At 36.1% G+C, this 27,911-nt stretch overlaps 1 protein-coding gene and 1 long non-coding RNA gene across 2 annotated transcripts in view; one reads left to right on the plus strand and one right to left on the minus strand.

The window, feature by feature from the left end:
- Window positions 1–766: 766 nt before the first annotated feature.
- Window positions 767–5,138, minus strand: LOC112447062 (uncharacterized). The gene is made up of 2 exons (XR_003035123.2): window positions 4,928–5,138; window positions 767–1,008 (listed from the first exon to the last, which is right to left on the minus strand). It is a non-coding gene; the product is annotated as an uncharacterized lncRNA (long non-coding RNA).
- A 35-nt stretch (window positions 5,139–5,173) lies between these two features.
- DTHD1 (death domain containing 1) overlaps window positions 5,174–27,911 on the plus strand; it is an 84,324-nt gene continuing 61,586 nt past the window's right edge. Inside the window, exons 1-5 of the mRNA XM_015471609.3 lie at window positions 5,174–5,583; window positions 7,540–8,152; window positions 11,591–11,921; window positions 15,796–15,975; window positions 17,040–17,284. Coding sequence (XP_015327095.3) covers window positions 5,313–5,583; window positions 7,540–8,152; window positions 11,591–11,921; window positions 15,796–15,975; window positions 17,040–17,284 — 1,640 coding nt within the window. The 5' untranslated portion in view covers window positions 5,174–5,312. The remainder of the gene's footprint in view (window positions 5,584–7,539; window positions 8,153–11,590; window positions 11,922–15,795; window positions 15,976–17,039; window positions 17,285–27,911) is intronic.

A 27,911-nucleotide genomic window follows, 5' to 3' on the forward strand; every position in this document is an offset into this window, starting at 1 on the left:
GATATGTTTACCTATATACCAGCTTAAAAACTTCCTGTTGTATTTTAACTCCTATGAGGTCTTTCTCATTATCTGAGTACTTCTCTTTTTTTAAGAAAATCTTTTCTTATTGTGTGGGTACATTATCTTCTCACATCCTAGATGCTGAGTATTAATTATAGATTTATTCGATATTTTCTTCTCTTTCCTGTCCTGGCTCTGTTATTTCAAGTTCTTTGTGTTTGCTTTAGTCTTCAGCAGCATGTGGGAGGCTTGTTTCAAATGCCTCACCCCCTTGACTGATATTCCATACTCAAAAGTGAAGCATTAGGCTCACTGTTTGGAAGGTTTTACATAATTACATAGGGCTTCTGACTGGGTGCTTCATCATGAATGACCTAACAGGAGCAGGGCAGTCTACAGAGGGTGAGGAGAAGGGAGAGGAGCACTAAACATTTCCTATGAATTGGCCTTTTTCTTGGGGTATTCAGTCACTCTAGAGAACAAACTTCTAATCTTCTGCCTGAGAGGTTAACCTTGCTGGCCCTATTCTTGGACCTGAGCAGAATAGAGTGGGACTTCACTTTCTAAAATCTCACTTTACCCTTATGGTCAGAATGGCACTCCCTTCCGGTTTTCTGCTCAGCCTCCTGCCTCTGCTGCAGTTTTTTCATAGAGAACATCTCTAGCTTCCAGTGGGTGGAAGAGAGACTATTGCCTGGCTATGTGGGGCAGAGAGGAGGGATCTTGGTATCTAATGGCTCCCCAAACTGAATTTGAACAAAACTTGTTTACATCTGTAACTTTATTCTCAGTTCAGAGTTATTTGCTGCCTCTAATTCCTGGGCTCTCCTGAGCTTCTACGGCAAGAACCAGTCTATTTTCCACCATAGGGACAGTATTTGCTTGATTAGGTTATTTACAACTTGTCCATCTGCTTCTGATCTTCCAAAAGTTTGTTGACGTATTTTCTCTGTCATATAATCACCATTTTCTTTGTCCTTTGTAGTTTACCTGTTGTTTTATCTTCTTCAGTGGCATTTTAGGAGAAAGCAGAGATAGAATATATATTAAATCTATATTGTTTAACCAAAAAGTCTTAGCTTTGATTTTTACCACCTGTTTTACAAAGACATTTTAAAATCGATAATTCTGATATTTAATTGCATTTTCCCAGTACAGTAAGTTATTGGGGAAAATAAAAACAAAACAATCATTTTTGCCTTCTCTTTCCACTCATCATCCAGTTGTGAGGACTTGCTCTAAATAGATAAAAGATATTCAACAAGAGTTTTCAAATGGGGAAAAATTAATGTGGGCTGACTGCACCAAAGTTTGGGGTCAGTAACTACATAGAAACTCAAAGAAAATAACAAAATCAGATAACAGAACTAATAATGTTGCTAACATCTGATGTATCCACAGCTCCTCACCATAAACAAAGTAGAAAGTAGCAAAGTTCCGTATACTTCGAAACTTTACTGTCCTCTCCTGCCTAGCATCAGTAGGCTGTCCAGTCTATTGCAAAGTTATATTTCTTCACTTGTTCAGTGAGTGAGTGTCCTGCTTACTGGAATTTCCTCTGCACTCACTTTGATACTTTTGTATGAAGAACTGCAGTCTTTTCAACCACATAATGTTTTGTATGAATTCAAGACTGCATACTAATTCCTTTAATGTCAGTGGAAGCAAAGAATTCTCAGTAGAGAAAGTATTGTAGTCATAATAATGAGTAACCACAATGAAGATGCTAATCCATTGTAAAGCCCATCAAGGTGAATTTTTTGCAGTTAACTTCTGTGGGTGTCACAAACCTTGATTGCAAATGTCAGTTCTTTCCATGGTTAGTGACATCAATTAACTGAAAACAAGATGCAGGAACATGCAGATGCTTGTTTTAATGAGTAAACACAGCAAGCGTGGCCTGTGGTAGGTCTCACCTTGCAATATTACATATTTTGGGGAAGCCAGACAGAGAACAAGTTTAGACTTGAGGACAGCAAATGTCAATGAGGCTAAAGCAAAATGTTTGGGCTTTTTTCCTCCTGACCTGAGAGAGTATTTTCCTGCATATCTAGAAAGAAATAAATGTATATTGGTTCAGTGATTCAGCATTTCATTATCAGTTTTATTCAATACTTAAAATGTACATGGTGTAAATTCCCCATTAAAGTCTTCTGTTTTTAGGGATTCATTCACTACCTATTCAAACATGCCAATATTTTTCTGACCTCTCCTAAATGTATTAGATATTCCAAAGAATTGTCCCATGCTATCTAAAAGATGATAAATCCAAAATTAATCAAATGATCTACCTATCAAGCTGAATTTTTTTCTCCAAATTCCTTGACTCATTTGGTTTACTATCTGTTCAGTCACCTAAACCAAACATTTCAATCATACTCCATTACCAAGCACAGTTTTATACAAGTGGCCAAGAAATGTTTCTCAAGTAAATAGATGACTGGGTTTTCAATACTTTCTGTTTCTCTTTTTATAACTGATGATTTAGAAGTTATAATTCAAGTCAGGTGTAGTCACTCAGTTGTGTCTGACTCTTTGTGATCACACGGACTGTAGCACGCTAGGCTTCCTTGTCCATCACCAACTCCTGGAGCTTGTTCAGATTTACGCCCATCGAGTTGGTGATGCCATCCAATCACCTCATCTTCTGTTGTCCCCCTTCAGTCTTTCCCCAAATCAGGGTCTTTTCCAATGAGTCAGTTATTCGCATCAGGTGGCCAGAGTATTGGAATTTCAGCTTCAGCATCAGTCCATCCAATGAATATTCAGGACTGATTTCCTTTATGATTGATTGATTTGATCTCTTTGCAGTCCAAAAGACTCTCAAAGGTCTTCTCCAACACCAAAGTTCAAAAGCACCATTCTTTGGTGTTCAGCTTTCTTTATGGTCCAAATTTTACAACCGTACATGACTACTGGAAAAACCATAGTTTTGACTAGATGGACCTTTGTTGGCAAAGTAATGTCTCTGCTTTTTAATATGCTGTCTAGGTTGGTCATAGCTTTTCTTCCAAAGAGCAAGCATCTTTTAATTTCATGGCTGCAGTCACCATCTGCAGTGACTTTGGAGCCCCGCAAAAATAAAGTCTGTCACTGTTTCCATTGTTCTAGTTCTAGTTCCTTTACTTCAAATCTCCTCTCAAAACATCACCTTCCTTTGCCTGCACTGTTGCTGCTCTAACATGGACTCTCAAGTCACTTAATTCTTGTGTGTCTACCATCTAAAACATCTAACTCCCTAAAGCATAGATTTTACTATAGAATTATTTGGTTCAAAAATATTTAATATCTCTCTTTTGTCTGCAAAAACACAATTCCAACTTCACCACTCTCCGTAATTATTTCTCTTACCATTCCCAGACTCATAAACCCTCTTCAAAAGCCATGCTTTCCTCTTTTTTATCATACAATGTCATGTCTTACTTCCTTGCCTCTGATCATATTATTTCCTATGCTGGAACATCCCTTCCCTCTGTTGTGAAAGCTGCTCAAATCCTGCTCACACATTAGCTCCTAATTAGGGATTAGGCCTCTAATCTGGAGAAGGAAATGGCAACCCACTCCAGTACTCTTGCCTGGAAAATCCCATGGATAGAGGATCCTGGTAGGATACAGCCCATGGAGTAGCAAAGAGTCGGACATGACTGAGTGACTTCACTTTCACTTTCCAGGCCTCTAATCCGAGTGAAATTTTTACCCCTCAAAGCTTTGGGGATACTCTGAATTCACAGTTCTGCTCTAATTCTCAACACAGTTTAAGCTGATTTCAATCATCTTTCTGCCTTTCTCTGAAGTTCCCATCATGTAGATAGTACCTGGGCCACAGTAAATGCTACAGAAAGTTCTCAGAATTGGTATCAAATTAAAGCCATATACACAACATATGCAAATTACATACATATTTCAGGAGTTAAAGGAACAGAAGTCCCTGAAAAATAAGATTGCCACTGGAGAATAAGCCCACACCTTTACCCCAACCCTTACCACCCCTTCCCATATCACTCTTTTCCTTTTCCTCAGCCTCTTCACACCACAAAAATTCTTGGGCAGTATTTAGGCCTGTGGTGGCATTCACTCTTTATTCCCTATTCACTGGGCTGTATTTTCCCATTTCATCTTCTAGGTGTTCTGAGTGTTGCTCTAAGAACTCTGGTGCTTAAGATGAGACAAGGCAATGCCCATGGGAGGGAGGGCGGAATTCAGGCTGTGCTTTGGAAGTTTTCATTTCATTTCAGAGTCTCCCAGAGAACAGGAGCCTGTCTGGAATGTACTGTCTTCTGCCTCTGGTGCTGTACTCTCCCTAATGAAAGGAGGGGCCTGGAGAGGAGGCAGCAGGCTTCTCTGGGTTTCTCCTCACACCCTGGACTCCTCCAGTATCAAGTCCTGTAATGCCTTGGCCTCTGTACAATGTGCCAATGGAGGGGCAGGCAGCAATGGGAACTTGCTGTGAATGAATTCTAATTATACACAGTGAAGATTTCTCACTAGTTAGAGAAAGCCACTCTTCAGGTTTGCTTTCTTTTAGTGAAGGAGCATTTTATCCAATTAGAGAGAAATTATCAGAGAGGAAAGAGGCCAAGTACCTATCTTGATCTCACTGCAGACGTGCCATAGAAGAAGGCACTAATTAAACTAATCTCCTACCCAGTGGTAATAGACTTTGCTCCAGCAGAGGAATATTTTTAAAAATTCTTTATGGTAAAAATATTATAAGTATATGCTAACTAGAGATAATCATAAGGACTCTCACATGGAACTATATCCAGCTTCAACAATTATTAACCTATAGCTAATTTTATTTCATCTATACACCACTACCACAATCTCAGATTATTTTAAAGCAATTCAGACAACATATTAGCTCATGCATAAGTATTTTAGAGTATCACATAGAATTATTAGCAATGTTATTAACTTAGTTTACCTTTGATTATTATACTTCTCATCCTACCACAGAATCCACATTTTGTTGCCTTAAAATGTGAAAAATGTATGGAGCTTCCACGGTATATCAAAACTGTAAAACTTACATGGCGAGTGGGATTGTGTGAGCTAACTCTGTCCCCGTGGTTTACCATTCTGTACACAATGGCATCCAGGGTGCTGGAATGCCCCTCCTTTGGTCACCTAGTAACTTTTCACTGGTCAACAGAAGCTGAATAAACTATTATGTGGCAGGAAAGTGCTTGGCGAGCTGACTTGGATCATCTCCTAGATTTTAGAAGAAAAAAAAAAATCCATAGCCAAGATTAAATTTGCTAAACCTTTAGGCTTTGCTGTCAGGAAACATTCCACTCTTGGAGAGTAAGATGGATGCAGAAGACATGGGCTCAGGTAAACTAGGCCATATATTGAAGCAGATTTGGAGACAAAATCTGATGCTAACGCAGGTGCTTCTGGGTGAAGACCACTGTGAAGGGGCTGGTGGGGCCTCTTGGATCGCCACAGTGGTCTTTCTGGGTCAGGAGCTCAGTGGGGCCCTTCACCAACTCTTGGAGCACACTGCAGGGACTCTGCGCTCCACCTGCCAGCAGCTGTACGCACTGCTTGACAAAGAGAATCATTGTACCTGGAGACAAGGCAAGTATTTATTTAATCTTTCTCTAAAAAATATTTATTAGCCACTCTGAGAGGGCTAATGAGCACACAGAGGCTACGTTAAGGTCTCAGTCCATAAAGAATGAACGATTTGATGTGGGAAGTAACACAACTGCACAGTAACACAAGGGACACTGAGGACAGTCCCATTACAGACGTACAAATGAAGTGCCTTAAGTCTTCAGAAACAGGTGAGATTACACTTTTTCAGGTGGAGAATTTTGCTAAGACAAATGCAGCATCTAACCTGAGGGTGAAGGAATGGATTGGGTTTATGCAGCCAGAACTTGGGCACGTTGAAAGAACATTCCAGGCAGAGGTGTTATCAGCAGGATCCAACACTTAGAAGTAGGAAAATATAGGCTTAGTTTGAGGCAGGTTGATCAGTTTTTCCATATTGAAATATGATATTCTAATTTTAGACTTATTTAAACTTGAACTTGCTAATCGCAAAAATATTGGGAAGTCCAGGGTGGGATGGAATATGAAATTATACCCCCAAGACACACATAAAGAGGGGTGCAGGTTCTTGGGAATAAGCCCAGTTATGGATGCTAAGTACAGCATGGCAGGAAGAATGTGGTATCCAATGCCTATTATCTCAAACAACAGTTACTCTAGATAAGAAGATGGGCATCATGAAATCCAACTCTAAATAACATGGGGTGAAGGCAAGTGGGCAGGTCTCATCAATTGGGAATCCAGGGCAGATAATGTTAAAAATTCAGTCTAGAGAGCAGATCGTGGACATTGAGGGAAATCTGTCCAAAAGCAGCATGACCCAGAGACCCTAAGCTGGAACTCAGAGACAGGAATCAAATCTCTAGAGAGAACTGAATGTGATTCTAGGCAATGTATGAAGACGTGATTATTCATGGAGAATAAGGCCAGCTCCTAGAAGAGGAGTTCAAAATAAAGACTGGTTCTCAGATACAAGACAAAAAAAAAAAAAAAAAAGTCAGAACTAGAGCTCAATGATAAGGCTAGACTAGTTGAAGATGTTTTAGTGATGACTTTGAAAACACTGAGCCATATGGCACCTTAAATTACATATTTCTGAGTTCAGAGTTGAATTTTAAAGATTGGAGAGTTGCTAAGCCTATAAGAAGCCATCAAGTGACCCCAGCTGTGAGGAGAGGAGGAATGATTAAATAGGAAAATAAAATAAGAAATAGGGATGGAGTAAGAGACTATGTCAGATCAGATCACAATGAGAGGTTTACACCAGAGCAAAGAGGTTTGACTTGGTTTATTAGTTCTTGAGTAGCCAGGTTCCAATCAGAGAATTGGTGTCAGAGCTATTCTTTGAAAGGCTTATTGAAAATTTGTCAGTGATCACAAGCCCAGCAGGATGAATAGTGTGAACCTAATTCAATCATAATAGCAAACAAAGTACTCAACAAAATATAGCATCTGCATCAGCAGAAATAATGTAGATATGGCATGCCTGCTACCCAAGTCTATTTGAAGCATTCCACTAAACTTCAGGCAAATCATTATATGTGGATCATTGATAAACTGTATAGTACTTTCAAAGAAGAAAAATAATTTCCCCCAAATCATACCAAATGAGGAATGAATGGAAGGAGATGTTGACTTCAATAAGACAGCATGTTATGGGGAGGTTGGTGGTCATGATACCTTCAAATATTCAAAGAATTTTCACAAGCAAGAGGAATTGGATTTATTCTTTGCTATTATGTTAAAAAGACAATTTGTCCCCAATTTCTAGATGTGTTAAAAAAATTACAGTTGTACAAATGACTTCTTCAAGAGGGATACAGGCTTTAAAGCCTAGTAAGGGTCTTATACACACAAAGGTCTTTACAGATTTCTAGGATAATTTCTCCATACTTTATTACATGTCAGTGGAAAAACAATGTGGTTTAGTTTTGTATTTATTCTTTTTATGTGTCTCTGTGTGTATTGTGTGTGTAGAAACCATTACGTTCATAGACTGCCTCATGAAAATAAATGAATATTTGGGGAGCACTGCTACATTTCTAAAGAAAGAAGAAAAGGAGATGTGTAATTTATGCGGCATGCATGATGAATGTACTCCACTGCAGACAAAGTCCACCATTCAAGATATCAAAGCAACAGACATTGCTGCAAGAGGGGAACAAAATGTCATAGAAACAGCTACTGTTTCTCCCACAAATGGAGAGGAAAGTCATTACACAAACCAGGTCCAGTTGAAAAAAAATAAAATACATAAGAGTTCAGAATTAGTGGAAAAAGAAAACAATACATCATTGAATGGAGATGTAACAGGGCAAGAAGAGTCACAGAACAAAATGTTCCCAGATAATGCAGAAAATAAAGATGATAAACAAATAGAACACATGACTATTGAGAGCATAAATGGAAACAGGGAAGAGTTGCATGACATAATCCAGACAACAGAAAGAGAAATTCAAGAGATTTCAGAAAGCCAAAGAGAAGAGATTACCACATCCTCAATAACATGTGATAGCTCCAATAAATGTGTGAATAGTCTTCCCAGTGACTCAGAGAGTCTAAAGCAAAAGAATAACATAATGGAAAAGGAGTAAGTAAATACAATGTAAGAGGCGCTTGTGTACGCCTACCTATATGTGTTTCCACTTGTATATAAAACAATTTACACATGAGTAAAATTTTATATCTATATTTCATATCTCCTAAAGATATTAGCAATCAATAACTGTTTAAATTACTACCATAAAAATTTATAAGGCTGTTATTATTAGTTTCTTACAGCTTCCAGAAAAAAAAAATGCTTCTTTAATGGAAGAAGGAATTGTTTAAGAAAGTGGTTAAAATGAACAATTGTCCTGAACACGGACAGTTTCCTAAATCAGTACTCTTTAGATTGTCATGAGGAAAAAACAACTAGGAGACTGCAGAGTTCAAATATTAGAAGAGAATTTCCTAGCCTCTGATTTATTTTATGTATATTTTCAAATTCTCACATTTATTTTATGTATTAATATAAATCATCATGTATATGTAACCTGTGTCTGTAGAACTCTGGGAGGGCTTAGGCATAAGCTTCGGGAGATTCTTAAAATTGAATATATATTTTCACAACTACTTTATATCCTTGGAGATGGTCTAGAGCTCTCGCCAGACTTTCAAAGAGCCCATGACTTCAAAAAAATATGTTGAAATTGACTGGTCTATTTTATGAATCCATCGCCCCTAGACAAGGTAATAATAATCCATATTTCTTTAAACAAAATAAAATATTCATAAGCTATATTTTCCCAGTAAAAATAAGACTCTTAGAAGACAATGGGGAATAAAAATATCATTGGTTTAGAAGACAGATAGACATAAATTTATCTCCTGTTTTATTCCATACTAGTTCTGTGACCCTGAGCAACTTGTTTCATTTCTTAGACCCATTTTCTTATTTGTAGAAATTATATATACTTCCTGGGATTATTTGATAAGATCAAAGGATAAAATCATCTAAAGGGTCTAGTACCTTGTTGCTTGGCCAACCTTCACTCTCAGCTAAACATCTCTATGTTGATTTATTTTACCACCACCAATCCTCACTTTCTCCACCACACACACACCATCAAACATCACTTATCCCATCTGTGCTCTTTCAGACACACAATACCATTTCCAGGACAACACCACAAATGAGTCTATGGTCTCAGGCAAGTCATTTTGCTCACTTTGACTTTGTTATCTCATCTATGAAAGGAAAGGGATGAGCTCTGAGGTTCCCTACATGTCTGAAAGTCTAGTCAATTTCATAGATGTCACAGGAGCACATTCAAGGCATGAAAGACCCCCCCAGGTTTGAAAGACTTATGCTTCTGAAAAACAACTGTTAAAAGCAGTCAATATGTGGTTCCCATTTCACTTGAGAAAAACATTAACACTTTGAATCCTCACACTCAGAAATGACTCAATGCATCAACTAATGAGTCACTGCTGAACCACTCCCTCTAACACCTCCTTTAGGTGTTCTTGTTAGTGATTTCCTCTTTGTGGCAATGTAACCACTTTTGCTTGGCTTGCATGTTTCGTAAGATGACTGCTCATTGAAGCTCCTCAGGCTAGGAAGCCATGGTGCCCCAAGAAAGATGAGTGTCATAAACAAAACCTAGTTTGGAATCTGTTGTGATTCCTTCCTGGAGAATATTTTTTAAAAAGTCTAACTCTTACAGGGTAGTTGTCCTAGTGTATACAGACTCAAAGGGAAACAACACTGGAATAAACCAATATGATTATTTTGGTGGCTGGACTAGATCTGCTTGATTAGATCTACAGGTCTCCTTGCTCTACTTTGTTAGTCTTTTGGAAGAAGAGTGTATTGAGTTGGGCTTCCAGGGCACAGAAGAGAGTCATTTTTGAAGTGTTACAAGGCAGAATCATTGCACCTTCCATTAAACAATGTATCTAATTTTCTGAAGTACCATTATCATCATGATCAGAGAATACTCAAACAGACCAATGACTTGAGTAATTTTCTATTCCTTCTCACTGTATGGGTTAAGAATTGTAAATATAAATAAATAATCCTCTCTTCTATTTCAACATATTTTTTAGATTTCTGTGTTACAGGGCATTTTAAAGTTAAATTTATTAATTGAAAATAGTTAAAACCTGATTATTTTAGAACTGGGTATTTACACTGTATTTTATAAAGATCCTTTTCTTTTTTTTAAAAAAAATCTTTTTTAAAGATTCTCTTATTTCTCTTTGACACTGTTTATGTTTCAGTCATGTCACTGGTAGGAAATAAGAAATAGAAAGAAGAGAAGAAGTGCAAGCTGTGTAGAGATTTAATGTTTATTGAAAACTCATTTTATGTTAATTCACTATTATAAGAAGTTGAAACATTTTATCTCATTCAATCTTCACACTATTGTGAAGATTGAATTATTTGTATTTGATATTTGTTTCAGTTTATAATGGATAATGAAACCAGCATTTTAGAATGGTTTGAGAAAGTCTGATATAATAGAAAGTTTGAGCTTTTGTGTTAAAGATAGATGGATTCATTTATTGACTCTACAACTTACTATCTGTGTAATTTTCAGAAAGTTAAAATTTCTAAACCTCAGTTTCTTTATTTATAAAATGGTAATGACAGTGGGATATGCCTGACCCCATAGCATGGGAATTTAAACGAAATAATGTCTAGCACAAAACCTGATCATAGAAAGAGCTAAAATATTATTAATAGCTATTTTAATAAGAATTATTGATGTTAAAGATAAAGCAGTTAGTAAGTAACTAATATCAAATTTGAATTCAAATCTATAAGATTCTAAAATGTTTGGCAAAGCTGATGATACAGAAAGTAAGAGTAAAACCAAAGGTAAAAATAAGCTTTTGGATTGGTTCTTTGAGGACTGTGAATATTCTGTTTCTATTCACCTTGATTAAATGTACATTCACAGTACTTTTATATTTTCTCAATTTTTATTAAAAATGTAATAAGCATCATCACTTGATTTATGGCATTTAGACAATTCCAGGACAACATACACACACACACACACACACACACACACACACACACACACATTTCCTTTCATCAAAACTTAGAAAACTATCCAGGTATTAGTTTTTGATTTATCAAGAAGCTTCAGCAATCTTCAGATTTATATTTGAAGTGAGCAAAACTGAGAGATGAATTGACCACCTAAATAATAACTGTAATAACAACAATAACAATGGATAACTTACATGGTACTTACTATATGCCAGGCATAGCTTTTAAATGACTTTACTGTATAATTGTTCATTTAATTCTCACAGCCTTCATATGAGACTGGTATTATTTTTCACTATTTTAGAGTTGAGAAAGTTGAGGCACAGAGAAGTTGTGTATCTTGCCCAAAGTCACAGTGTCAGAAATGGGAGAGCTGGGATTCACACCACAACACCGTGGCTCTAGAACTGATACTCTTAGACATTTCACTATATAGTCCATAAATCAACTAATTGAAAAACAATGGTGTCCCCTTTTCCCCTACAGGTATCTTGATGTGCTGAGTGATGATACTGTCCCCCAAGTGTCTTGTTATATTACAGCACCAGCCTATGTTCTACAACATTTACAATGCAGGATAACTAATAGCATGAGTTCTTTAATAGTGAGTGAGAATGAAGAGTTGGTCAGCAATGTCATCACTGTGGAGTGCTCAGACATGGAAAAGAGAATTCCATTTCCAATATGCATTGCGATTCCATTTACTGCACGTTACAGGGGAAATTACAGAGATATCATGGTGAAAGTGTCTGACATAAACCTTCGATCAAGTTATCTAACTCCAAATTCACTGGAGGGAAAGACAGGAAGTTACAAGGTTGGTCAATCCTTGATTACACCAATATTTTCTCTGTGACTCTTCTTCTAACTAATTACTCAGATTACCAAATCATTGTATAGATATAATTGCTTCATTGGTAAAAATGGAAGGATTGATGAGATTTATGCTGGTGAATCCATGTGTTATTTTTGTTTGTTTGTTTCATTTTTCTATACATAAAGATCAAACAGCAGAGCTTGTTGGTCAAATTTGGGAGTGAAAAACTTGATTCTAGGAACCAGCAAGTGTTATATTTTTGCCTGGAAAGCAAAACCAACATCATTGTTTAATTAGCGTCATACCTTAGACTAGTTTAGACTAACATTTTTAATGGGATGAGCTTCTGTTTAGAATCTCTAGATGATAGTAGCTTTATTTTTATCATTCATGGGTTGAGAAAATATTTGAGTGTCTGTGTGTGCTTGTGTATGTGTTTGCACTGAGATAAATCATGTTTACTATAAATCATGTTTAGTATATATATGGAAAACAGTAAATGTGGTAGTTAGGATATGGATTGTGGAGGAAGACTGCTGGGTTTGAAGTTTGGTTCCTACATCAAACTTTGGTTGCTTGCAATGTCCACTTGAGTAAATTATGTAACCTTGCTATGACCCAGTTTTTTCATCTTAAAAGTGAATACAATAATAGTGTCTACCAGGTAGGGTAATAAGGATTAAATGAGAAAATACACTCAAGATGATAGAAGGAAGCCCATAAACACATTATAGTAGTTAATAAACTATCATTTATATGGTAGACTTTACTATAATAACTCTAAAGCCATCTATTCCATTCCAATCCCAAAGAAAGGCAATGCCAAAGAATGTTCAAACTACTGCACAGTTGCACTCATCTCACGTGCTAGCAAAGTAATGCTAAAAATTCTCTAAGTCAGGTTTCAACAGTACATGAACCAAGAACTTCCAGATGTTCAAGCTGGATTTAGAAAAGGCAGAGGAACCAGAGATCAAATTGCCAACATCTGCTGGATCATTGAAAAGGCAAGAGAATTCCAGAAAAACATCTAGTTCTGCTTCACCGTCTATGCTAAAGCCTCTGACTGTGTGCATCACAACAAACTGTGGAAAGTTCTTCAAGAGATGGGAATACCAGACCACCTTACATGCCTCCTGAGAAATCTGTATTCAGGTCAGGTAGCACCAGTTAGAACTGTACATGGAACAACGGACTGGTTCCAAACTGGGAAAGGAGTATGTCAAGGTTATATATTGTCACCCTGCTTATTTAACTTATATGCAGAGTACATCATGCAAAATGCCAGGCTGGATGAAGCACAAGCTGGAATCAAGATTGCTGGGAGAAATATCAATAACCTCATATATACAGATGACACAACCCTTATGGTAAAAAGCAAAGAGGAACTAAACAGCCTCTTGATGAAAGTGAAAGAGGAGAGTGAAAAAGCTGGCTTAAAACTCAGCTTTCAAAAAACTAGGATCATGGCATCTGGTCCCATCATTTCATGGCAAATAGATGGGGAAACAATAGAAACAGTGAGAGACTTTATTTTCTTGGACTCCAAAATCACTGTAGCTATGAAATTAAAAGACATTTGCGCCTTGGAAGGAAAGCTATGACCAACCTAGACAGCATATTAAAAAGCAGAGACATTAATTTGCCAACAAAGGATGGTTAGTCCAAGTTATGGTTTTTTCCAGTAGTCATGTATGGATGTGAGGGTTGGACCATAAAGAAAACTAAGAACCAAAAAATTGATGCTTTTGAACTGTGGTGTTGGAGAAGACTCTTGAGAGTCTCTTGGACTGAAAGGGTATCAAACCAGTCAATCCTAAAGGAAATCAGTCCTGAATATTCATTGGAAGGACTGATGCTGAAGATGAAGCTCCAATACTTTAGCCACCTGATGTGAAGAACTGACTCACTGGAAAAGACCCTGATGCTGGGCAAGATTGAAGGCAGGAGGAGAAGGGGATGACAGAGGATTTGGTGATTTGATGGCACCACTGACACGATGAATATGAATTTGAGCAAGCTCCCGGAGTTGGTGATAGACAGGGAAGCCTGGTATGCTGCAGTTCATGGGGTCGCAAAGAGTCTGACACGACTGAGCAACTGAACTGAACTGAACTGCTAGCCATCTGTGGTGACAAAATCATATGCTTTGAAGAAAGAATACATGCACAATTATTAAACTGAGCATAGAGTTGATGGGAACTAAAATTTGAAGTTCTTCTCTGGACCACGGGAACTTATTTTTAAATAATTAAAATTATTTACTTTTCAGCTTTATATAAGTTGTTATTATTTGTAGAGGTGGGTAGGGAATAAATGTAAAAAAACGCCATACATACAAAGAATTCTTCTTGACTCATCTTTTCCTCTTCCAATTTGGGTCTTTTCTGAGTTATAAACAAGATTATACAGTTGAATATGAAAGCTGTGCCTGTTCTAATTATTTACTCCAATTCGTGCAACTAAGACGTTTTCTATTCAGTCTAGGAAGTAGCTTGTGGCCTTTTACCATTGACCTATCCATGTGACTATCATAATAATAACAAAAAATGTTCATAGCACATATGCTTTTCACCAAATAGATATGAAGATGGTTAATAAATAGCGCAAAAGAAAAAAGGGAGAACATTTCTACTCAGAAAAATAAAAGCATATACTTTTCTTTTAATAGTTTTCTAATGGTAGTTATCCCTATATTTAGCCCAAGAAAATTTAAACTCTGGATTCCTTCCAAATTTTTGTGTGGTTCATACGACATTTAAGAATTCTAATTCTGGAGTCAGATAAACCATCGTCAGAATTCTGCTCATGACACTCCCCTGCTTAAAAATCCTTCCGTTTCCCCAGTATCTGCCAAATATACTCTAACTGCATGGCAACCATCATGAGTTCCGAGAAAACCTTTTTTCTTACCTCTCACCATTTTCCCTCTGGCCAATTAAGAACATTCATCATGCCGTGAATTTTCCCAGCAACAGATTCATGCAGAGATATTGTGAAATCTCTTCCTTAGTCAGTTTTCAAATGATAGATTATTTTCCATTGTGATTGTCCTGAAATGTTTGTGTGTGTGTCTGGATGATTATCCTCTCATGCCTGGGTGGAGCTCGGCTGGTGTTTGGGGAAGCATTGAATAGACCAGATTACTTCTAAGTCCTCCTCTTCATTTTAAGCTTTGGTGATTATATTGAGTAGATAATTATGTTTTCATTTATGTACACAGTTCCTTTCTGTGTGATAAAAAAGCTTGAATATGTCCTTGCATATATGCATTCCAAATTTAAATGTCACTATATAAAAAAGAAACACAAGTGTGTCTCTTTGCAATCATCTGCTCCCCCTGCATGGAAGAGAGAAATAGAGAAAATGACTTTATCAGGAGGTTATGAATTGTCAGAGGAAGGAATTTGCTGACAGTATAAGTGCTGTAGGATTGGTGTAAACTACCCAAATGATGAAATTTTAGCCCTCAGAATTTCTAAAACTGTTAAACTTTCTGGATAGAGGCCAGTGCTTAAAGTCCATTCTGGAAAAGAAGGATAGGATTCCAAACATGATTAATATTTGTGAAAACACTAAATTTACCTTTTACCTTTTCAGGGGAATAATTTAAATTGAAAAATATATTTATTTCTCTTTTTTTCTATTGTGTGGTTCAAGTTTGAGAAACTCCTAGTAACTACTTCTAGTTTATCTCATGAAAGGACCATCCATTTTGGGTTAATGAAGAAATTCTCAATGACAGAAACAGCATATAGCTATTGTTTTTTCTTTTTTCCCCACAGCTGTAGAATATGTACAGCATATACTTCCAGAATAATGCACTACTAATGTGTTTTAATGTCATTGTCTTAATATCCTTCAATCCACACAGGGGACCTGTGCTGAAGTGAAAGTTTACAAGTTGGGGATCTTTTCTGTTATGTCTTGTTTAAAGAAAGAGTCCTTTACAGTAACAAAGAAAGGTCTTACTCATAAGACAACCATGGATTCCCGAATATCCTTAAATTACCCTCTAGGAGTTTTCAACTCACCAGTGCTTGTACAAATAAAGGTAAATATTAAAAACTGGTGAGGCTTTGTGTGGGTTATCAAACTTTGTCCTAAAAGGGAAGAAGATACAAATATTTAATATAGCAATAAATGAATTTTCATACTTTTAATCACCTAACTTACAGTGTCATCAGTGAAATAGTGGTGATTTAGAGCATATTAAATCTCATTCCCAAAGAAATCCCTGACTTATTGTAAAGCCTGTTCTAGCTATTTTTTGTCTTATTTTGTTGTACTGTTTATGATATTTGTTGACCAAAAAAATGTTGAATATCTATGATAGAATTAATGTTGGACTTTGGGGCTTTTGTATAATTCAAGAATTCCACCTGAGAGGATGTTTAAAAAAGAAGCTAATCAATTAGAACATTTCTGATTATGAATATTTGGTTATATTTAATTATAAAACAGTTCTTTTGGGGATGAGAATTTAATTCATACAAGCATTACATACAAGACGTACAACTATGTATCAATATACATTTTAGAAAACATATTTCTTCAATATTTCCTATCCTTCTAGTCTAACTCTCCCTCATGGTCTCCTATTTTTTCCCAGTTGTTACCATAATGGGTAAGGGAAGAAAAGTCAGGAAGAAAACATATTATAAATAATTGATTCATAAATATTTTCTATAAACTGTGAAATTTTGAAATCATTCTAGTTATTTTTATTAGCCATTCTTATGTGAGAGGAAACAAATAAATGTAGTCTTGTTTGTCTAGTTTCTGAAGATCACTTGATCTAACAATAGTTCTAATTAGAAATTATGTAAAATGTCTATTTTGTTTTCTGGGTCATTTTGTTGCCTACAATTAACAGTGATTCTCAGTTATTTATAACATAGAACAAGAAACCTAGATTTTACAAAGACTTTGCAAAAAGAGGACCAATCGCTATGATCTTTCATAAGATAGTGTTGATTCTAGCCAACAATGCAGAGAAAAATGTATAAAACTATGTTCTAATAAATTTTTAGAAAATTGACTTGGACATGTGCTGATACTTTGCATCTTCTGCTATTAAGATATAGCAATATATATCCTTTATTTTTCTTTGTTTAGGTTCAACCAATTGAACCATCTCTGGTGGCATATTTAAAAACTCAGCAAGAGACTTCCTACTCAGTACTATCCACAAGCCCTATGATTCATGTTCAGCACCCATCAACACATTCTTTTCAGAAGCCAGTCACTGTACTCCTACCTTGCTCTCCACACCCTGACAAAAAAAATCTTGGGTCTGAAATAGATCATAAAAGAACAGCTAGTACCACAACAAACAGAATCATACCTTTGTACTTCAACAGGTAAGTTTGACCCTAATGGCTCTAGTTGACTTAATGGTAAACAAAGAAACATGATTAAAAGTGTAATCAGATATAGTTAAGTATCAGCACCGAAATATGATGAAATATTTTTAATATAGAAACAAAATATTGTGGATCTGGAAGGGTAATGGTTTTAGCTGTCATAGGTCCAAAAGTATGCTCTGAGAAAAGATTGACACAAAAGAGGCAAAATTAATCCTCGCTTTCAAAAAATTTATGATATGGTTAATTACAAAGATGTAAAGGTTTGATCTCTGGGTCAGGAAGATCCCCTGGAGAAGGAAATGGCAACCCACTCTGGTATTCTTGCCTGGAAAACCCCATGGACAAAGGAGACTGGAGAACTACAGTCTGTGGGGTCGCAAAAGAGTCAGACACAAGTTAGTGACTAAGCATACACACACACACACACACACACACACACACACACACAAATAGTAACCCTAATCTTTGTTTCTGTCCTTTCATTTAACACTTTTTTTTTTCCTAACAAGAAAGGTAAACAGGAACCTTTACATTTTTTGATTCTGAAGGCAATTTTTTTTTTTCTTTTTGGAAAAAACATTAGAGGGAGAAACAACTTCAGACAGAAATAATAACAATTATTAACTGAGAAGCTAATTTTTTAAACCAGATTCCTTATGTATATTATCTCATCCAATCTGCCCACCACCTCACCTTCATTTTATCACTTGGAAGTCTGAAACTCAATGAGACTAAGAACTTGTATTACAATTATCTGCAGGTTGTACATCTGAGGATCAATCTATCACAGGTCAATAATATTTTTAAAAAAATTCTAGCAAGCTTCCCAAGGCAAAACTTGAATATGCCATGCACTGGCAACTATTTATATACCATTTAACTGTATCAAGTATTATAATTAGTCTTGAGATAATTAAAAAGAAGATGTGTGTCTAGATTATGTGCAAAGCCTATGCCAATTTCAAAAGGGACTTGAAGAGTTTGGTACCTCTAGGAGTCCTGGAATCAGTCTGTTGCACCCAGATACTGAGGAGGAACTGTGCCTAAGAAGTGTGTGAGCTGGGTTTGGACTCACATATTTTACCTCTAATCATGACTCTGTATAGCACATGGATCTGCCATGTATTTAGTTTGAGGCTGTAAGATTAGAAATTGAGAGGTGGAGTATTTGCTCTTTACCACTGCGTTTCTAATTTAGGAAGCTGACAATAGTAGAACATTGGCCAGGCAACCAAGTTAAACTTTTGTTAGTATTAGGTATGTGAGAGCGAACATAGAAGTATAGACACGATTCAGTTGTCTGTGCTTTTGCTGTACAACATTATATGTATTATATCCTAATTGGCATTGAGTTAATCCATGTTCTTGTATATCATGGTAAAGTAAGATTTAAAACCAAAAATATCCTGGAGCTTCCTACTTAAACATATTAGTCTTAACAGATTAAGACATTCTCTTTCAAATATCCTCACATTTTATATACATATATTTTATATGTGTGTGTGTGTGTGTGTATATATATATATATATATATATATTTAAAGATGAGAACTTAACTCTAAAATTTGATTCTTACTGGTAACTTATTGCTAAAATCTAGTAAATGTTTCAGTTGTCTCTAGGGTAGGTTGCAAAGGATTAATAAAAATAAATTTGTGTTGACATGTACTTTATATTATAAAACAAAGTAGCTACATTTGCCAGAAAGATAATAATAAAACAATTTCCTGTTCCCAATTGTTGATCTTATTCATAGTCTATATACACCAGTGAGAATAAAAATGTATCCCTGTCATACACAAATATCATTTGTGTAAGTGACTAGATCAATGTTTCTTTGCTGTACTTCCACATCCCTCAGAAACAACAGGGCAGAATGTGGAGAGAAATCGGAAGCAGTGTATTGCACTGTCAAAAATGAAATTGCCAAAATATAGGGATAACAGTAGAGGCAATAATATCTCTAAAAGATATGCATACTGGGGGTGGCACATTTTCATACACTTCATTGACTTGAAGTACTGGAAATCTAGTCAGTACCGATAGGAGAATGTTACACCTTGGTCCAGAGAAATTATACTTGGCAAAAATGACTAGACACTGAAAACTGGTTTAGAAATGTTGCCCTCTAGATCTATGAAAGATTCAAATGACAACCAAATTGAAAATGGGTGAACAGATGTTCACTCGAAGATAAGAAAATACCCAACTCCTCCATGATGTGGTAAGGGAAAAAAAATAATACCAATCAACACCAAGACTTCAAAGAAGAACAAAAATAACAACAACAAAAATATATAGAAATGACCATCAGGATGGGGCAGAAAAGAATAAAGAACAGGGTGAGATACAAAGATAAGAAACTGAGATGAAAAGTCGCCAAGGTATGATAAGGACTCATCTAAAGTGATATAACTTAAGAAATTTAAGTACCATTGAGAAAGAGACCAAAATAACCACAAAAGAAGTAATAATCAAAGGCACAGAAATGTAATTTTCTGATGTTGACTAAAACCTTGAGTTAGAAAGTGTTATTTCAAAATTTATGGAAAAAAACTTATACTTTAGACATAACATACCAAATTGAAATGTATTTTTAAATAAAAGGTAATTCCATAAGCATTCATTCAGCAGAAATAGATTAAGTAAGAAGGAATACAATCAGTCTCGCCCCAGGCTCATTCTGTATAGCATGATAAATGGACTAAAGCCTTCATAGATTTGAAGGGAAGATGTGGAATTAGGGTTTTCACCTAACAAGCTTTTTTTTTTTTCTTAAATACAAGTGCTCACAAAATGTACTACTCACTTGATCTTAGCAAAATAAATAGATAAAATTAATGAGTTGGGAATAAAAATTTAACAGATCAAGAATAGGACATTAACTCATTTTCAAAAATCTAGAATTGAATATAAATTATATAAAAGCAAAAGAAAAGTAAAAATTCATATGGCAAAGTGGTAACAGAAAGAAAACAAGAAAACAGCATGGTGAAATTAAAGAGAAACTATTATATAAATGAAATGACCATTTATATTAATGGGAAATAGATGGGGAAACAGTGTAAACAGTGTCAGACTTGATCTTTTTGGGCTCCAAAATCACTGCAGATGGTGACTGCAGCCATGAAATTAAAAGACACTTACTCCTTGGAAGGGAAGTTATGACCAACCTGGATAGCATATTGAAAAGCAGAGACATTACTTTGCCAACAAAGGTCCGCCTAGTCAAGGCTATGGTTTTTCCAATGGTCACGTATGGATATGAGAGTTGGACTGTGAAGAAAGCTGAGCGCCGAAGAATTGATGTTTTTGAACTGTGATGTTGGAGAAGACTCTTGAGAGTCCCTTGGATTGCAAGGAGATCCAACCAGTCCATTTTAAAGGCGATCAGCACTGGGTGTTCTTTGGAACGAATGATGCTAAAACTGAAACTCCAGTACTTTGGCCACCAAATGCTAAGAGCTGACTCACTGGAAAAGACCCTGATGCTGGGAGGGACTGGGGGCAGGAGGAGAAGGGGACGACAGAGGATGAGATGGCTGGATGGCATCACCAACTGATGGACGTGAGTCTGAGTGAACTCCTGGCGATAGTGATGGACAGGGAAGCCTGGCGTGCTGTGATTCATGGGGTCACAAAGAGTCATACACGACTGAGCGACTGAACTGAACTGAAATATAAATAGGTTAAACATAATTTATATGAGTGTCCACCTTAATCTTAAATATTTTTAATATTTTACATGCTACATTTGTGGAGATTTCCTTAGATTTATCATATATTTTACCAATTTTACTGTCAATTGTTTAAGTTGTTCATTTTAATAATTATAATTCTCTTTTCTAAAAGGCTATTGCTATATATTAAAATTTTTAAAATATCTTTTCTGAGGTTCTCTATTTTTTCATTATGCTTACTATTTCTTCTTTTATTCCTTTAATCATTGTAAACACTTCCATTTTAAGTCTCATTCAGATTATCTTACCTATGAGCGTGATATTAACTGTGATATCTATTTACATGGTATAAACTAGTAAATTGTCTTTCATACTAATTCTACTCTACAAATTTTAGCCTTAGAAATTTATTTCCAAGTATTGATTATGCTTCTTGATCAGATCAACTGTTCTTCTCCCTTCCTTTCCACACACAGAAGCTTTTGTATGCTTCTTTGTTGCTTTCTTGAGTCAGTTGTTCAAAGGGATTTTGGTTGTTTTTGTTGTTTCTCATTTCAAGGCCAGTACTGTCCTTTTGGGGGTTCCAGTTTTATGACTGAGTCAGTTCTAGCTGACAGCTGGAGGCTGTATGTAATGTGCCTAAGTGCATGTTAGACTCCAGACCCCACACATCTGGTGTGTGTGCGTGACTGGTGGGATTGGGGCAGGCTGATTCATGAAATCAATCCCTTGTGTTCCCTAGGAAGGAAAAAGAATTCTAGCTTTTTGAGATTTTTTTCCCCCCAGATCTAGGGGATTTTCTTTCCAGCTTCAGAGTTTGTCTAACTTGTGTGTTTGTGTGTGTGTGTGTGTCATTTTGTCTGGCGTTCTAAGATTGCCATTTGTCATCAACTCAACTAGCCAAATTTCTTTTTTCTTCTCATTTTCTTTGCCTTAGTACATGATCTCTCTGCTTTTTCTGCCATAATTAGCTGAAGAATTCTCATTTGTTCTATAAGTTGAAGCTCAGCTCTCTCCTTATGTCAAGATAGTCTGTGATCTACAGAAGGGATTAACTGCTCCTCTCTTAGTTCCAGCCCTGTTCTTTTGTATATCTTAAATCACAGCATAGTGTTATTAAATTTATCTTTTCCATTTATAATCACTCAACATAATTACAACATAGTTGGTGCCATGTTGAATTTAGTGAATTAAATAAATTAATGAGTAAATTTGTGGAAAAATAAATCACGCCATTAATTTTCTGTACTTTCTGACAATACTAAATTGATAAATTGTGATATACTCTGCTGCTATTAGTGCTAGACATGGGATATATGTTTTCCCTATCTAGAGGAACATAAAACAATTAAGTAAAAACCTATATGAACTATTTACTTAACATTCTTATATCAAAGAGTAAAAGTTAGCTGAACATTTTCTGTGGAAATAGAAACACAATGAAGCAATCCGTGTCTCAGAATATAAAAAAGATAAAATGATTTGATGTCAAAATGTAGTTTGAAAATAAAGAATAAAAGGTCTTTGTTGTAATACAGTCCTTCATGTGTGAATGATTTCTGGGCAAAACATGACAGTCATTTAATTATGAGCCAGAAAAGATTTCTTGGTAGTAATGAAAGGAGAAATTAATTTATTAAATAGAAGCTTATTTCATATTATGCAAGAAATATTTTAGAGAATTAGATGGGAAATTGTGTTTTTTTTTTTTTTGCATGAAAAATGCCATTTCTACAAAATGCTATTGGTTTTAAGATAACCTTATCAAAATATATGTGAGTCATATACAAGAATATCTGTACAATATACATGTCATATAAAAATAATAAAATGGAGAAACTGGTAACACTATCACATAACTTAAGAAATTATATATCATTAATAAAATTACATCTCTTTACTTGTCTCTTCCCATCCTATCTCTTACCTCCCTACCCTAATTACTCTTCATTTTCACCAAAGTTAAACACTATTAAAAATTTTTGACTCATTCCTTTGCTTTTAACTTTTTTTACTTTCATCAATATATTTTTATTCATCCATTTATAATGTCTTGTGTGGCTTTGTCTGTGCTTGCCACTTCTAAAAATGCTACCCTTCTGCATAGTCTTATGGTCTTGCTGTTCCATTTATTATTGTATAAAGTTTGTTCTCATTTCTGTATAATAGTCTATTGAATAGCTTCATATTTCAATCATCAGTGTTCTTATTGGGGGATATTCGTGTAGTTTCAATTTTTGCTAACATGGATATTACTATTATGATTACTCTTCACTCAAAGTATATTGTGTAGGCACTTCTTCAGAGTATCTACCAGTCTTACTGCTGGGCATAGCGTATACACATGTACAATTTTACAGGTTTTACAAACTGGTAGAACTAAATTTCATTCTCCCAGTATTTTTTTATATTTTTTAGCCTTGCATATTATCAGATTTTGTAATCCGAAAATCTAATAGTTGTAAAATGGATTTTTGTGGCTTTAATCTGTAGTTGTCTGATTAAAATAAAGGTGGCATCTTTCATAATGGCTTTTATTAGATATTTGTGTTTTCTTATATGTCAGTTCAGTCAGTTCAGTCGCTCAGTCGTGTCCGACTCTTTGCGACCCCATGAATCGCAGCACATCAGGCCTCCCTGTACATCACCAACTCCCGGAGTTCACCCAGACTCACGTCCATCGAGTCAGTGATGCCATCCAGCCATCTCATCCTCTGTCGTCCCCTTCTCCTCCTGCCCCCAATCCCTCCTAGCATCAGAGTCTTTTCCAATGAGTCAACTCTTCGCATGAGGTGAACAAAGTACTGGAGTTTCAGCTTTAGCATCATTCCTTCCAAAGAAATCCCAGGGCTGGTATCTTTCAGAATGGACTGGTTGCATCTCCTTGCAGTCCAAGGGACTCTCAAGAGTCTTCTCCAACACCACAGTTCAAAAGCATCAATTCTTTGGCGCTCAGCTTTCTTCATAGTCCAACCCTCACATCCATACATGACCACTGAAAAAACCATAGCCTTGACTAAACGAACCTTTGTTGGCAAAGTAATGTCTCTGCTTTTCAATATGCTATCTAGGTTGGTCATAACTTTCCTTCCAAGGAGTAAGCGTCTTTTAATTTCATGGCTGCAGTCACCATCTGCAGTGATTTTGGAGCCCCCCCAAAAATAAAAGTCTGACACTGTTTCCACTGTTTATCCATCTATTTCCCATGAAGTGATGGGACCAGATGCCATGATCTTTGTTTTCTGAATGGTGAGCTTTAAGCCAACTTTTTCACTCTCCACTTTCACTTTCATCAAGAGGCTTTTGAGTTCCTCTTCACTTTCTGCCATAAGGTTGGTGTCAACTGCATATCTGAGGTTATTGATATTTCTCCCAGCAATCTTGATTCCAGCTTGTGTTTCTTCCAGTCCAGCGTTTCTCATGATGTACTCTGCAGAGAAGTTAAATAAACAGGGTGACAATATACAGGCTTGACGTACTCCTTTTCCTATTTGGAACCAGTCTGTTGTTCCATGTCCAGTTCTAACTGTTGCTTCCTGACCTGCATAAAGATTTCTCAAGAGGCAGATCAGGTGGTCTGGTATTCCCATCTCTTTCAGAATTTTCCACAGTTTATTGTGATCCACACAATCAAAGGCTTTGGCATAGTCAATAAAGCAGAAATAGATGTTTTTCTGAAACTCTCTTGCTTTTTTGATGATCCAGCAGATGTTGGCAATTTGATCTCTGGTTCCTCTGCCTTTTCTAAAACCAGCTTGAACATCAGGAAGTTCACGGTTCACATATTGCTGAAGCCTGACTTGGAGAATTTTGAGCCTTACTTTACTAGCATGTGAGATAAATGCAATTGTGCGGTACTTTGACTGTTAATTTCTTGCTCATTTTTGAACTTTTTACATTGATTTGTAAATTTTTAATGGTCTCGGTGCTAACCTTTGTCAATTTGTGGCCTGTAGTTTTATATTTATGTGACTAATTTATCATATATTTCTTTTATTATCAGTGTTTTTTGTCCCAGTCCTAAAATACTTCTATCTCCTAAATTATAAAAGTGTTCTTCTTTATTATCTTATAATTTTAAAGGTTTGGATTTCATGTAAGTCTTCAATCCATCTGAAATTGACTTTTACATACAATGTGAGGTAAAAATTCATATATTGTTTTTATGTGGATAGACAGCATGATTTATTGAATGGTTATTTCTTTCCCTAACAATCTGTGAAGCCTCCTCTGTCATATAACAGATTTTCTTCTGAACTGTTCCACTGGTCAGTCTTGTTGTATAGTTTTGAGCTAATCTAACACTGTCATAACTTTTAAGGCTTTATAATAAGTTGATCCCTGATAGGTAAGCCATATCATATTATTCTTATCCAGATATTTTTTGGTTTGTTTTCCTTGAAATTTTTCCACTCATATAAAATAGAATTTGTTAAGGTCCACAAAAACAAACTGTTGGGGTTTTGCTGGTAATTGCCTCTGACATATGGGTCAGTTTGGAGAAAGATGACATCTTTAGTATATTGTATCTTTAAATCTATTACCTGTAATATATGTTTAAATTTGTGTTGTTTTCCAATGTCTTTCAATGAAGCATTGCCAAAAAGTCTCCACACATATACTATATACATTTTATTAGGCTTATTCCTAAATACTATATAGCTTTGGTATGTGGATTGGAAAGTCAAGTAAGAATTTAATTTTCCAAATCAAAAATAAAATATCACTCAGACTGGCCAACATAATACAGTAAGTCTCCTTATGTGCAAGTTGTGAACTTTCAAAGATGTGAACATGTGTCTGCATGCCCAACCATGTAAGTTAGTTCACATGTCTGGCATACATCATCATGTGTATGCATTCTCTACAAGTGGCTGTGATTTTGTGTACTTTATTGTTCTATGGACTATTCAGTAGAACAGTATCTTTATTTCAAGTCCAGGATGTATGGAAAAAAGAGTAAAAGCAGTGGTGATACAGTTGGTACTGCTAAGAAGTGCCAAGAGATACCGATGGAAACAAAAGTGAAAATAATTGAGAGAGTGGAGCGAGGCGAAAAGATGACAGACATCTCTTGTTCTTATAACATGAATTGTTCTGGTATGATTCTAAAGAAAAAAGACTTGTGAAGATTATAGAACGTGTGAAGTCTGTTGTGCTGATGATGTCAATGATGTCGGCAATACTATTTAAGAAGCATGGAAAAGTGATAGAGGAAATGGAGAAACCTCTCAGTGTGTGAATGCATGCATGCTAAATTGCTTCAGTCGTGTCTGACTCTTTGTGACCCTACAGACTGTAGCCCACCTGGCTCCTCTGTCCTTGCAGTTCTCCAGGCAAGAATACTGGAGTGGGTTGTCATGCCCTAACCCAGGGGCTCTTCCTGACCCAGGGATCAAACCAGTGTTTCTTATGTCTCCTGCATCAGCAGGTGAGTTCTTTACCACTAGCACCACCTGGATCAGCATCAAGTCCCACTTAGCTTAATGCTGCCTGGGAGTTTCCTGAAATACTTTGAGAAATTATTGATGAAAGCAAGTATTTACTTAGTATTCCCTGGTAGCTCAGATGGTAAAGAATCTGCCTGCAATTCAGGAGACCTGGGTTCAATCCCTGAGTTAGGAAGATCCCCTGGAGAAGGAAATGGCAACCCGCTCCAATATTTTTGTCTGGAGAATCCCATGAACAGAGAAGCCTGGTAGGCTATAGTCCATAAAGCTGCAAAGATTCAGACACAACTGAGCAGCTAATGCTTTCATTTACCTAAGGAGGTTTTTAATATGGATGTGACAGCGAATGTGCAACAGAGAAAGAACAAAGAGAAACCAAAGGAAAAAGGAGTAACTGAAAAACCAAAGAGATTCGTGACACGGGAAATGGCAAGGAGATTTTCTTTATTTGAGGAGGTACTGTTTATTCTTGAGGGACAGGACCCAGATGTAGAATGTTACGTGAAGGTTGCAGCAGCCATTGCAGAATGCAATCCAAAGCTACCCTGTCATCTATGACAAGAAAAAAAGAGCTACTACCCAGACATCCCTGGATTTTTTTTTCCAAGAGGGTAGATAGAATTTAATCCAGCAAGAAACCAGAACCTGTGCCATCAATGTCAGGCATGAGTGAAATTGCAGCTTGGCCTCCATCTCCTATTGCTGATGATCCTTCAGCTCTACCACCTCTCACTTCTTCTCATTCCTCTAGTCAGTAACTTGTTTTGCTTCTTTACTAGATGTCAACCCCTGTGTGCAAGCTATTGTAATATACTACAGTACTTTTCAAGGTACTTCATGATTAAAAATGATTCCTTTATTTGTTGTGTTTGTTTTTTATGTATTATTTGTGTGAAAAATATATTAAACCTATTACAGCATAGTACTATATAGCTAATCATGTTAGTTGGATACCTAGGCTAACTTTGTTGGACTTATGAACAAAGTGGACTTATAAACTCTCTCTTAGAACAGAACTCATTCATATATAAGGGACTCACTGTATTAAGGAAGATCAACATTGGAGGACTGACCCTCCCTGACTTCAAGGTGAACTATAAAGCTACAGTGATCAAGACAGTGTGGTAGTGACCACTTAAGAATTGACACATAGACCAATAGAACAGAATAGAGAACCCAGGAAATACAACCAACTGATCTTTGACGAAGGGAAAAAGGCAATACAATGGAGCCAAGTCAGTCTCTTCAACAAATAGAGTTGGAACAAGTGAACATTCACATGCAAAAAGAATGAATCTAGATACAAATATTATACCCTTTACAAAAGTTAATCCAAAATAGTAGCATGTAAACATAAATATGAAACACAACAGCATACAAAACTCCTAGAAGATAACATAGGTGAAAATCTAAATGATCTTGTGTAAGGCGATGACTTTTTCGATAAAACATCAAAGGTATAGTCTGTGAAAAAAATAATTGATATTGTTG

The sequence above is a fragment of the Bos taurus genome, chromosome 6 (genome assembly GCF_002263795.3).
Source record: "Bos taurus isolate L1 Dominette 01449 registration number 42190680 breed Hereford chromosome 6, ARS-UCD2.0, whole genome shotgun sequence".
Lineage (NCBI taxonomy): Eukaryota > Metazoa > Chordata > Mammalia > Artiodactyla > Bovidae > Bos > Bos taurus.